General features: G+C 41.0%; 1 protein-coding gene across 3 annotated transcripts in view; it reads right to left on the minus strand.

The window, feature by feature from the left end:
• GRAMD4 (GRAM domain containing 4) overlaps nucleotides 1-13956 on the minus strand; it is a 130533-nt gene that overhangs the window by 84049 nt on the left and 32528 nt on the right. For all 3 annotated transcript variants that reach the window (XM_075015956.1, XM_075015965.1, XM_075015974.1), the window contains exon 2: nucleotides 1178-1388. In XM_075015956.1, the coding sequence (XP_074872057.1) occupies nucleotides 1178-1388 (211 nt within the window). The remainder of the gene's footprint in view (nucleotides 1-1177; nucleotides 1389-13956) is intronic.

A 13956-nucleotide genomic window follows, 5' to 3' on the forward strand; every position in this document is an offset into this window, starting at 1 on the left:
GTGGGAACCAGGTGGCAGCCTGGCTCCCAGCTGCCCTCTGCTTGCAGAGACAGGAAACTGAGCAGGGTAGCAGCCCTCGTTAGTCTCTTGGTTCCAATGAGCACAGGGGAACCAGGAGCCAGGCTGTCCATGGTTCCCGGCTCCCCACCACTGGCTGGAGCCAGGAAACTGTACAAGGCTGCTGCCCTGCTCAGTTTCCCCTTTCTGCAAGTAGAGGGGAACTGGGAGCCAGGGTACTGCCTGATTCCCAGCTCACCACCACTTGCAGGACCCAGGAAACTGTCCAGCTGGTCAGTTTCCCAGGTCCAGCAAATGGCAAGCAGGCTGACCCCTGATTCCTGGCTCTCTGCCACTCTGGGAGCCAGGAAACTGACCAGTCCTGCTGGGCTGGTCAGTTTCCCATCTCCCCTTGACTTGCACGAAAATTCGAGTTAGGCGGTGGTTGCAGAAACACAACCCTCACGTAACTCAAGGATTTATTGTAGTGGGTTTTGCCCACAAAAGCTTATGCCCTAGTAAACCTGTTAGTCTCTAAGGTGCCGCAGAACCCCTCATTGAATTTACTGTGTTAATCTATAGTACCTTAGTTTAAAACTTGCTTTTTAAAATATTTCATTAGAGTGTTGCTGAAAATTATAAAAATCACATCTCCAAAAAATTCTCATCCCCACCCATGAGCTGCTGTGAAGCATTTAGGGGCACCTGTTTAATAGTATTGCATAGGGCCCATAAATGCTCGGGCCAGCCCTGATCATCACATAGATAAATTATGAGAATAATAATTAATAATAATAATAATAAATAGTATGTCAGTTGAGGTTAACAATTTGCTACCAAACTGATGTTGCTGAGTATCACTGGTCTTCCTTTCCTGTGCTAACTGCATCTATAGGCTTGTCAACCCCAAAAAGCCCAAGGAAACAACATGAATAATATAACTTTATATCTTTCTGACAGACAGCAGTTGACCATTAGAATAAATAGCCTTAAAGTACACAAAGAAAAAAAAGAAGAGTTGATGTGCAGTTATAAAAATATGAGCGTATTCAGAGCTGTACACCCCCACCTTTTGCTTTCTTCACCCTGAAATACTATGAAAAAAATATCATGATAGTAGCATGTTACATTATTTTAATCTAATAATTGCTACAAAAATGTAGCCAGATTGAATACTTACAGGGTCTCTTAGTTCGTCATTCTCTTTGAGTGATGTTCGAGGTATTTTCACCGGGATTTCATCTCCACATTCAGTATCTGAAGCATTTGGAGACTCTGCTAAATCAAGGAACTCATCTCTTTTGTGACCTCTGAATCTTATTTTGTCTAACCTCTTTAGCATGTTCAGCACTGCACTTTTCTGCTTTACCTTAACATGACGGTTGGAGTCTCTGCAAAATATTAAGGAAAAGAGTATGCTAAATATTTTTAAATGCTTACACTATGCCTGAACAAACAAACAAACATTCTAATTACAAAAAGTGCTTTTAATTGTTTTTCAAGTGCTTTGTGGTTAAGCAGTTATTTAGAACATGAACTGTAGTAAGGCTTAGCTTTTAAAGTAGTACTCATTTTCAGGTATGACAGTGAGCGGAGAATGTTCTAATGGCTGAAAATTGATGGTGAAATCTAATTGATAATTGATTGTAGGAACTTGCTAACTAAGTGACCCACAAAAGACTTTGCTCGTTGGGATTTTTTGGACATTTTGCTTTTTTATTACGTCTATTCTGAGGGTAAATTCCTATATACAAACATTGAATTGCCGCCACATTTAATCAAAAAGGGTATACAACTCTACTGAATAACTGACACCAGTTATTTCAAGGGACTTATAAAATCACAGCAAGAAATTGTGCATGTACTGGCATTAAAGCTACTAAAGTATTAGTCAAGGACTAGCATAGTGAGATACTGCACAGGTTTTACTTAAGAAATCTTCTAGACAGCCAACAGAAATCAAAGACCTCATCAAAATTAAGAGAAGTCAACAAAAGCAGTTATCTATAGTCATCTATGCAAACAGTTACCAGATCCATCTCCAAAACCACCACTGCTATCTGACCCATACACCCAAAGACTTCTCTCTTACTTCTTCCGGTGTGGGAGGAGGGGAAATTACTCAAACATTATTCAAAAAAAAATTAATGAAGAAAGGCACTCAAAAATGGAACTGAACAAGATATATGGCAAAAAGTTTCCTATAAATGGAATAGTTTGGATGCCATAGTAACATTTGCAGAAGCTGTGAACTGAGTCTTTCATCAAAAACAAAGATGTAAATTTAGTTACCATCCATAACATCGCTACACCAGAATTTGACCACCTGAATTTTAAAATCTAACATTTGAGGTTTAGCTGCTTTGCCATTCTAGTTTATATCCCAGGTAAACAGGAGGAATAAAAAAAGAACAGAAAAACCCCACACCCATTACACACAAGGTATGTTCTTGGGGGAAGGGGTTGATTTGTGAGTGAGTTCAGTTTACTTCTTAAAACAGATTCAATTATTCGAGGCAGAAAAACATGTCACTTCAGAAACTTCTGACAGGATGCTGTTTCACTCACAAAACCAAAAGCAAGTATATTTGCTGCTTATCAAGAGACTGGAGCAGGGCAGACTTGCTGGCCCACTCCTCTGTGCATCATACAGAAGCCAGACTACTCCCTCCCTATCCTCGAGAAAAATCAACCTCCCCTCTTCAAAATCTCCAGTCATGACTGGAGTACACGTACTTCTCATGTACAGTGCATAAGTGAACCATCTTTACTAACCAGCATTGTCCCTGGTGTCACCCTCAGCAACCCTCAGCAACAACCTCTGCCTTGTTCTATCCTTCCTCTGCCTCACATTCCAACACAATGTTTGATCACACTGGGAACACAAACTGAAGAAACAGTCCAGCAGGATAGGCCCTCTCACTAAAGTTCCAGCAGCATGAAACAACCCTTGCTCTGCTGGCATAGCACCTCAGCAGATGCAAAGTCTTAGAAGGTATGTAACTCCTGTTATGGACAAAGTCCCCTCAGCATGTTCAGAAGACTTGTGACACATCAGAGATGCGAATGTAAACGTGGCAAAAGTCCCACAGTAACTGCTTTCCATAGTTGGGATGTAAAATCTCATTTAAAATCAGTTAAGGAGAAGAACTGAAGTGGTTCACCACACACACGCGCGCGTGCCCTGGAGCTGGAGCACCCCCGCCCACAGAGTCCCCAGGCTGGGCCCATGACAGATGAAGACTGTTCCAGTCAGGCTGGAATGCCCCCAAGCTGGCCCCATGGGGGAGGACACAACAGAGAAAGAAGGGGTAAGAAACTCATTTAAAAAGCATTAAAAACTTCCTTTGGTGATAAAAGCAAGCCTTTTCCAAACTAAGGCTTACAGGTCAAGAACCAGTTCTACACTAGTTTCATGCACATTTTGATTTATGGCACATTAGTTCAAAGACTGAGCTCTTGCCAAAAATATTTTCTTCACATCCGGTAGTGACATGATAATTTACTGTTATTTAAACGCTGATTTTTTCCTTTAGGTTTACAACAGCACCTCAGAGTTACAAATTGCCTACTCAACCACACACATCATTTGCAACTGGAAATACCTCATGCCTAAGCAGTAGAAAAAAAAAGTAAATACAGTACAGTACTGTGTTAAATGAAAATGATTAAAAATAAAGTGGAAGTTTAAAAAAAGTATATGATGAGGTAAGGAAACTCTTTCTGTGCTTGTTTAATTTAAACTACGATGGTTAAAAGCAAACTTGTGAATATGGGTTGAACCTCTACAGTGTGGTACCCTGGGGACCTGACTGGTGTCAAACGAGAGAATTTGCAGGACCACAGAAAGTCACTGTAGTCTAAAAGCATTACAAGCACTTCCACGGCTTACAAGGCTCTTAGAAGACATTTAGGGGTAAATTACAATTAAACAACAGCACAGAACAGAGAGCTAGGTTTGGTGGCTGTAAACAAACTTAAATGGGACCACTGGAAACTTAGTCACACCTATGGTAAGGGGTTGTCCAGCTAACTAAAGTCATGCTATATTATGGATGTTGCCAGATGAGAGATTGCCAGACTAGAGAGATTCAACCTGTAATAAAACTTCAAAGTCATATTACTTTTTCAAAGAAAGATTTTAATATTCAGAAGAGTTAGAAAAGTTTTAAAAAAATATGATGTTCTTCCTTTATAAATTGAAAAGGGTAGTACAAATTAAAGCGGCATTTTGTTCAGTACAGGTCTGAAAATTATTGAGAACTCCAACTTCTAGTCCCACAATTGCTTATTGCTACTACGCTATTCACAATTTATTCCATTAAGAAAGGAGTATTTGAAACACTACTAGGACACAAGTAAACCCAGTTTTCATACAAAAGTGCAGCATTATGCATTTTCTGGTTACAAACACACCTAGTGTGGTATTTCTTCAACTAGCTGCTGAAAGCCATGAAAATCAACAAAGATGGCAACACTTAAGTCTCCCCTGAACAATATTATGGATCTGTTTCTCAAAGCTTTGGGCATCTCAAGATAAAAATTAAGGCAATTTCAAACTAAAAACAAATCTTCTACTTAACACTTGAAGCAATAATTATAAAAATGGAAGTAAAGGTTGCAATTTCATTTATTCATTAAATTACAGCTACATTGTGAACATTTACAATAAACCCCCACTTTGTCCCCAAAAGATTCAGCATGCGTGTCTCAAACTCCACAAGCTCAGCTGTTTCATACTGCCTCTACTCCTTTTCCCCTGCTAGTTCTGATCAGCTTTAACATATTTTGAAAATGTTCAAAACCAAAGATGGACCTGTATTTTCCCTGAACCAATACAGCTTAAAAAGCTTCTCTCTTGCAATATTAATTCTGGTAACAGAAAACCTATTGCACTGCTCATCATATTATCCTGTTCCTTTCATGTTACATTTTCACAACATGACAAAAGGAGTTGAAGGATATGTCTATACCTGCAGAGCTTCTGCAGTCACTTTCATTGGTGATAAGGAACCAGTAAAAGAAAAACACTAGTTTGTATTCTCACTTCCAGGTAAGTCATATTGCATTCACATTTGCTGCACTTATGCCACCAATGAGAGCACACACTGTGGGCCAAATACCTCACAGGGCAGCTCTCTCCATTTTGAGGATATGACTTCTGGGAAGGGGGGAGAGGGTGAATGCAGGGTACCCTGAGTCCCTGCACTGCCTCCTCTCCCCAAACACTGATCAGCTCCAAAAGCTCAGCACTGCTCTAACTACGTGATCTGTGGAGCAGCCGGTGTCGCCTGGCCAAACAAGTGAGACAAATGCCAAGAAAACAGGAAAGGGAGTTTCAAAGTCCCAGTGCTTTTCAGGGGAAGGGGTTTGAGACGGGGCAGAAGTCTGTTTACCAGGCATCAGAGCAGCAAGCTGCTGAACAGAGTGGTCACATAGGCACTCTAGGATCTCTTCCAGAGTTTAAAAATGGTGGAAACAGGAAAAAAGCATCTTTCACTTGCACATCACTGCAGAAGCATTACCAGTAAGATCTTTAGGCCACCCGTGGAGATGGTTTATTGTTTGCAGTGAAACGTCTGCAAAAAGTCATTGGCAAGTGTAGAAGCTCCTGCAGTTTATGCACAAAAAGGGATTTTTTGCAGTTTAAATGGCGAGTGTAGACATGCCTAAAGTCATTATTCTAGACATTTATGAGATTTATGAGCATAACAATCACGTTGTTTTAAAACTGTGTCCACAGGATGTTCTTTTACTTATACTGTCATGGTCAAAAGGTTCTGCATGGTCCAGCACTTAAATTTTAATAATATTTAAGAACTGGTTTTGTTTTTACCCAATTTCTTACTAATTACCTACAATCTCAGAAACAGGTAACTAGTTGAGTACTGACAAAACATGCCTTCTTACAACTATAAGACATTGTTTTTAGCCCTTTAAAAAAACCTGCAAATTAGAAGTGGCAACGTGCTTCATTTACATGAAGAGAATATTCAAAACAGCAGACTGCAAATGACTCAGTGTGACGATCGTAACTGTCCTCAAAAGGAATTATATTAATAGAAAGCAACAGACTACTGCCTGACACTCAACATAGCACCAACTTTTGAGTTTGTTTTGTTTATTCATAATTAACTTATCTTATTGCAAATTTCAGTATTCTCCTAAGCCACAAAACATAAGCTGTTCCAATGGCAGTATTATGACAACTCTGTCTTGCTTAGGCCTTGTCTACACTGGCAAATGAGCGAGAAAGCTTTTAGTGTGCACAGGCACTTAACTCCTCCACGCAATCACAAAAGCTTTGCTGCCACAAGCTCAAGTGTAAAAAGTGCTTTGTCAGCAGGCATACTCTCCTGCCACCAAAACAAATGCTGTTTGTAGGGGACAGAAGTTTTTGTCAGCACTGCCTACATACAGTGTTTACGCTGCAGGACTTTCAGTGAAGACATGCCCTTAGTTCAGCTTTTCTAAATATTTGGCGTTAACACCCTCCCAGAGATACCAATGAAACCAGCCCTACTGCATACCGGAGGAAACAGAAAATTTCCATTAGAGTACAAAGAACAGACTACAGATATGAAGCCAAAACTGTAAAGTTTTAAATTTATTATACACATATATTGTGAAATCAATGTATGCCACTTACACTTCCACACCCCTTCACTTTTCTCCAGTATACTTCCATACTCCAAATATACAGAAAGACCATAAGACTACTGACTTACTTTTCCAAATTGGGTGTCTATAGTCAGAGTCAATAGTTTGACTTTCATATGGGAAGAATGCACAAAGTCAAAAGCCAATGGTTGCGTCTACACTGACCCTCCCTTTTGAAAGGGGCATGCAAATACAATGGATTGAAAATGCAAATGAGGTACTAATTTACATATCCAGCAGCTTGTTTGCATAACAGCAGACACTGGCCATTCGGGAAGTGCTGTTTTCAAAATCCAAAACAGCCGTGTAGATAGGGTTCCTTTAAAAAGACAACCCACTTTTGAAAGCACCTTTCTTCCTATTTTGCTTTTTTTTCCAGGAAGAAGTGTGCTTTGGAAAGGGGGGCTTCCATTCGAAGGAACCCTGCCTACACGGCTGTTTTGCATTTCCAAAACAGTACTTCTAGAATGTTAAATGGCTGTCGTTATGCAAATGAGGGACTGAATATGCAAATCAATCTCATTTGCATTTTCAATGGGTAACTTTTGCATGCCCCTTTTGAAGGGGCATTGTAGATGCAGCCAATGGGAATTACAACAGCTCAGCGCCTTTGATGGAATGGCAGCAAGTTAAAAAGAAAAGTAATTCATGCCATTTCTGATGAAGTGATAAAAATTAGGTTTCATAGCTACATTAAACCACAAGTTTAAAAATTTTAGCCTTTAATTCTATCTTAGTTTGCAGTGACAAGCATTCCTGATGTTTTATATTATACAGAAGGGTGGTTATTTTATTATTTCACTCATTGGCAGTAACAGTTTTGAACTACTCAGATTCAGTTAGGTTTGTTTTAACGGCCATTACAGGATAACCAAAAACATTCAATCTTTGAATATATCAGAATTAGACTCAATCAGCAGGTTTTTCAGAACATTCAACAAGAAAGGACATTTGGCCATAGCAAAAAGCTTTACAGATTCAATTTGAATTAACTGGTTAAAAAATTCTTATTTCAGTTCCAGTGCCCTTTAAATAAGGAGTCAAAGTTTCCCAAAATTGTAGCTTATAGAAGAGCTGCTGGTTATAAAGGTACTTTTCAGTAAGAAGCTGTTGGCTGACTCAAGAAAGAAAAGAACATGTCCAATGCATCTTAACAGGGAATTAATTCCAAGACTCAGGGCTTTAGGGGACCTGACACCATTGCTCCTACACAGACCACAGCATGCGAGCAGCAAGAGAAAAACAATGATTTTGGCAGATTTAACCCACTTACTGGAGTACATCCTCCCCTGCTGATACCCCTACCTATTCATTAGCAAGAAAAACACCTTTCATTCCAGAGGGAGAGGGAACACCTGCTGCCACTCCCGAAGTACAAAAAGGGCACTGTTCCCTATTCCCACCACCCTTTTACCTACTGCAAGGCAGACCACAGAATGGAGGCAGAATCTTTTGGATTATAGATTTCCATTATTCTTCCCTGCTCTTACTGTTTAGGGGTGACTGCTTTTTGGCCATGGGAAATCTTACAATCAGACGGGCGCAGCATGATCTTGTCAATCAGACTGAAGGGTCAAGAGCTCTGCTTAACACCACCACTGGTGACTTGCCCCAGGCAAACTAACTGACTTTTCCCCAAGCCATGAGTAGACAGAGGAAAAGACAGACTGTGAGCTTTAGTGGTTTTATTGATCTCCAAAACTGCAGAGTACACTGTGTTAATTTCACACCAGTGCAAAGGGTTTACCCCCTGTATTTCTCAAGCCCAATATTAAAAGGAGCCGACTGCGGTTTGAGGCCTGCGTGGGCCTTTTGCACTAAAATTTTACTGTGTGTATTGTGTCCAAATAAAATAGAGAGAATGTTCCAAAACACAAGGGGCTTGTCTATACTTGCTCCCAACTTTGAAAGGGGCATGTTAATCAGGGCTATGGGAGATTACTAATGAAGTGCTACTGTGAACAGGCAGAACTTCATTAGGTTAATTCGCCCCCATGGCAACTTCGAAGCTTCAAACTTCAAAGTGCTGGCATGCGTATAGCCGCAGGCACTTTGAAGTGCCTGCACTACTTCTAAGTCCCTTTACTCTTCATGCAGGCATTTTGAGGTATGAAGCTTCAAAGTTGCCGCGCAGGAGAATTAGCCTAATTCAGAATTAATATTCACCGCAGCACTTACTCCCTACTCACTTACTAATCTCCTGTTGCCATGACTAACATGCCCCCTTCAAAGGTGGGGCAAGTGTAGACCCAGCCAAGGTGTTGGAAATAATTTTCTTACATTATTAAGGCTTACCATGACTCAGTTTCCACCCAAGCACTTATTTACTAATCCAAAGGCCACTGTATGCTGGTTACATCCAAAATACAAATATAAGCACATAAACACACATATTATAAACCCTATTAACTACAATTACAAGCATTTTGGCCATGGCTTACAGTATCTTCAGGCTCAAGAGACATACTCCCATCACAGCTTGACTGCAAGTAGGTGAGCTCTGACAAATAAACCCCTGAGGCCTTGTGCTTTTTATACACTTCAATAAACAAGTAATGTTATTACCAGTAATTGGACTTCAGCAAAAGAGGGATTCTTAAGGCTCACCTCTGCAGCTGATATTCAACCATGGTTTCTATAACTTTAACGCTGATCTTCAATAAGGTAACACTGACACTTCCAGGAACACTTGATTATGTAACACAAGCAACTCTTCTTTTTCCAGACCTTATTCTTTTGGTCATAAAAAAGCAAATCATAAAGGTTGTGAGGTACTGAACTTTTTCTAAAACCCCAACCTAAAGAAAAGCTTGCTACCCACTGATCCTTCAGAGATTCTAATAAAAACACTTACTTGAGAGCTAAAGAAAAAGAAGATTAAACAAGCTAGTTCTGGCAACACATTTTAAATAGGTTTGATTCGTTAAACCTAGCACAGCATAACTAACAAAAATGAGCTGGAAGACAGTGACCACTTCCTGTGCACTCTGACAAACTGCACAGAAAACAGGGTGTTGCTATATGTAGCCAGTTTAATCAGTAACTATATACAGCTGTGTCAAGGCATGTCTACACTAAAAACGTAATTATCTGTGGTGATTTGTTTCCATACTTTCCTTTCGTCTTCTGCGGTACATGTCCTACTAGGAGTTCCTTCATTTACTTAAGACTCAGCTCCGAGCAAAGTTCAACCCTGGGAGCCAGACCTGTCTGAAACTCCTGGCTCCCTGTTGGGAGCTCAGGGACTGTCTGAGCTCCCCACCCAGAGCCAGGGTTTTGTCTGCTTTCCTGGCTCCCAGTTGGGCTGCCCCCAGATTCTTAGTTCCCCATGAGGAACAGACTTCTCACACTCTACCAGGAACACAGCTGTCCTCGACCCCAATGAGCTGAGAGTCCATGAACAACAAGCTGAGAGTCCAGTTAAATCTCTGGCTGTGAGATGGCCAGGCACATCCCAGCTCCAAATGAGAAGCCTCAGGGCACCACCCATGCTCCTGGTAGGAAGTACAACAGCGATGGGCAACTTTGACTCGTGAGTGGGCCACAAGACTGTGATGACCAAGAGAGTCTCCTGGGATAGGGCAGTTTTTCTACCCTACAGTTCGAAGGGTGTACCTCCAATTTGAAGGGTGTGACAAGTGAACCATAACAATACTTTGATTGGATGCAGAGGGAGTGCACAAGTCTCACACTCAATCCTGTGTGCAATTAGCACACATCTCAATTTACATGTCCTTGCTTTACATGCATGTCATTTCAGTAATACCCATTAAAAAAAAAAAAAGCAGAGAAGCCAGCAGATTCTGTCAACCCTGCATATGAACAGCAGTAAACAAAATCTTACATGGCCTACAAAAAGAACCCTGATGGGCCACATGCAGCCTGCAGGTCAAAAGGTGTGAAAACAAAAGAGCTGTAGTACAGCTACAGAAATTAGATTTTGTGCAGTGAAACTGATCTTCCTACATAGTACCAACATTATCTTCCTTAGTGCTCAACACACTTATGGCAGATAACCTATGAAAACAGAGCCCTGCATTTATTAACAACAAACATTCCAACACTGAAACACACTTAAAATTGGCCATTATCTTTGAAGACTCTTGGAGATCGGGAGAGATCCCAGATGACTAGAAAAAGGCAAACATAGTGGCCATCTTTAAAAAAGGAAAGAAGGACAATCCAGGGAACTATAGACCCATCAGCCTTACCTCAATCCCTGGGAAAATAATGGAGGGAATCCTCAAGGAATCCGTTTTGGAGCACTTGGAAGAGGAGAAAGCGATCAAAAGTAGCCAACATGGATTCACCAGGGGCACGTCCTGCCTGACCAATCTGATTAGCTTCTATGATGAGGTAACAAGCTCTGTGGACATGGGGAAGTCAGTGGATGTGATATACCTTGACTTCAGCAAGGCTTTTGATACGGTCTCCCACAACATTCTTGTCCATAAGTTAAGGAAATATGGATTGGATCCTTGGACTATAAGATGGATAGAAAGCTGGCTTGAAGGTCGGGCCCAACAGTTAGTGGTCAATGGCTCAATATCTGGATGGCAGTCTGTTTCAAGCGGAGTGCCGCTCGGCTCAGTTCTGGGGCTGGTGTTATTCAACATCTTTATTAATGACCTGGATGAGGGACTGGATTGCACCCTCAGCAACTTTCTCACAAAGGTAGCGGGAGAAGTAGATACATTGGAGGGTAGAGAAAGAATCCAGAGTGACCTGGATAAGTTGGAGGATTGGGTCAAAAGAAATCTGATGCGGTTCAACAAGGAGAAGTCCTACACCTGGGGCAGAAAAATCCCAGGCATTGTTATAGGCTGGGGACTGACTGGCTAAGCAGCAATACAGCAGAAAGGGACACAGGCGTTATGGTGGATGAAAGGCTGGATATGAGTCAACAGTGTGCCCTTGTAGCCAAGAAGGCTAACGGCATACTAGGGTGCATTAGGAGGAGCATTTCAAGCCGATCTAGAGAAGTGGTTGTTCCCTTCTATTCGGAACTGGTGAGGCCACATCTGGAAAACTATGCCCAGTTTTGGGTCCCTCAGTATAAAAAGGATGTGGATTTGCTGCAGCAGGTTCAGTGGAAGGCAACAAAAATGATTAAGGGGCTGGAGCACAAGACCTATGTGGAAAGGCTGAGGGATCTGGGCTTGTTTAGTTTACATGAGGGAAGACTTAAGGGTGATTTAATAGCAGCCTTCAACTTCCTGAAGGCAAGCTCTAAAGAGGATGGTGAGAAACTGTTCTCAGTGGTGTCAGATAGCAGAACAAGGAGTAATGGTCTGAAGTTGAAGAGGGAGAGGTGTAGGTTGGATATTAGGAAGAATTACGTCACCAGGAGGGTGGTGAAGCACTAGAATGCATTGCCTAGAGAGGTGGTGGATTCTCCATTCCTCATTGTTTTTAAGTCCCGGCTTGACAAGGTCCTGGCTGGGTTGACTTAGTGGGGGTTGATCCTGCTTGAAGCAGGGGGCTGGACTAGATAACCTGTGAGGTCCCTTCCAACCGTATGATTCTACGATTCCATGAAAATAAATTAAGAAAATTCTTGCCTCACCCCACCACACACAATTGTCCATTGAAATTTTCCCCAAACAACTCTGTTAAGTGTTGGCTGCATACCCTTTGCCATCAGAGGTGATCCTTCTCCAGAAGATCACATATTTCAAGGACAACAGTGAATATAAACAGAACATATGTTGTTAACTTGTCATGACTACGGCATTGAAGACACTTTATTTATCATGTTTAATTAAATAAAAGTACACCTTAAAGTAGTATAAAATTTCTTGCCTAGATGTGCCTATTAGGAGAACTTATGTGCTGCAGATGCATTTTCCTTCCGGTGCCTTAACTGCTTTATGTATCACTTCTAGACACTGAGTTTCTTCTTAATGAGTAGGGAAAAAAATCAATCTTCTGGCCAAATGCAGCAGGAGGCAGCAGCATAGTGCAATGAGTGTCCCTAGGTTTAAAGTGCTGTGAGCTTTAAAAAAAAACCTGAAATCAACATTTTGGAAAACAAAAAAAAATTGGAAAACATGCAAAACCATTTATAATAAATGTGAAGTGGTATTCTATTATAGTTTAACAGTGTGATTAATCACAATTAATTTTTTTAATCAAGTTGATTTGTTTTGAGTTAATTACATGAGGTAACAGACAGCTCTAATTTAAATTCTACTTAGGAAAACAGAAAACAAATTTGTACCTAGTTTGACAACTTACGTGCAAAGTTTCAAGCCCATGAACAGAAAACTGGCCACATTACAAATCTATAGGGTTAATGTGGTTTTTAAAAAAAAAAAAAAAAATCTGTATATTGCTGCAGAATCAGCTGAACATATTTTCCCTTTCAGATGGAAACAGGTTGAAAATTCAAAGATTTCACATCTGAGAGCAGGGGTGTGCAAAGAGGGGGCATGAAATTTCATACGGGGGCGCAACATGATCGGCTGCTGAGTGTCAGGCTCATCCGTCTAATTTAAAATGTTGAAATGTGTTCCTGTTTTATGCATGTGTATTCACATTTATGTACCAATTAATAAAGTTTTTACATTCTACATGCTTATTTTCTCACACATTCCAAAAGGGCTTTTTTCCCCCCCACACATCCCATATGAATATAACCAAAATGTCCATTGGTTTGGCTTAGACAGGTGGGGGGGGCTGCTAACTGCAGGGATGAAAAGTGGGACCCGATGTAAAAAGTTTGCTCACCCTTGCACTACAGTAAATCTTCAGGGAAACAGGGTCAGACAGAAATATCCAAGCCCTCCTTTCCCCTTTGTAGGCATTCACACACTTACACACAAAAACCCCTACCTGAAATTAACTCTCATGTTGTTATGCCTGGAAGAAATCTTCCCCAATAAAAGGGTGTGGCATCAGGCACCATCATCTCCCTGGACACCATTTCTTTTCAATACACACACCACTAGCAGAAGTGCTTTAATATGTACACAAGAAAACAGGCTTGGGAGGGCCAGGGTATTTGGAGACAAGTCCCATTTTTATTTTAGCTTGGGGTTTCAATTTTAAACAATCTTAGCAAAGGGAGGAGGACTAGCTCAGTGGTTTGAGCATTGCCCTGCTAAACCCAATGTTTTGAGTTCAATCTTTGAACAGGCCATGTAGGGATCAGGCCAAATAAGTAACGGGGTGGTGATTAGCCCTGGAGTAGATGACCTCCCAAGGTCCCTTCCAGCTCTGTGAGATGTGGTATTTGAGTAGCAACATTCCAGATGCAAAATGAACAAAATATTACACCCATCACAAACTCTAATACAC

The sequence above is a fragment of the Carettochelys insculpta genome, chromosome 1 (genome assembly GCF_033958435.1).
Source record: "Carettochelys insculpta isolate YL-2023 chromosome 1, ASM3395843v1, whole genome shotgun sequence".
In the NCBI taxonomy this organism is placed as follows: Eukaryota; Metazoa; Chordata; order Testudines; family Carettochelyidae; genus Carettochelys; species Carettochelys insculpta.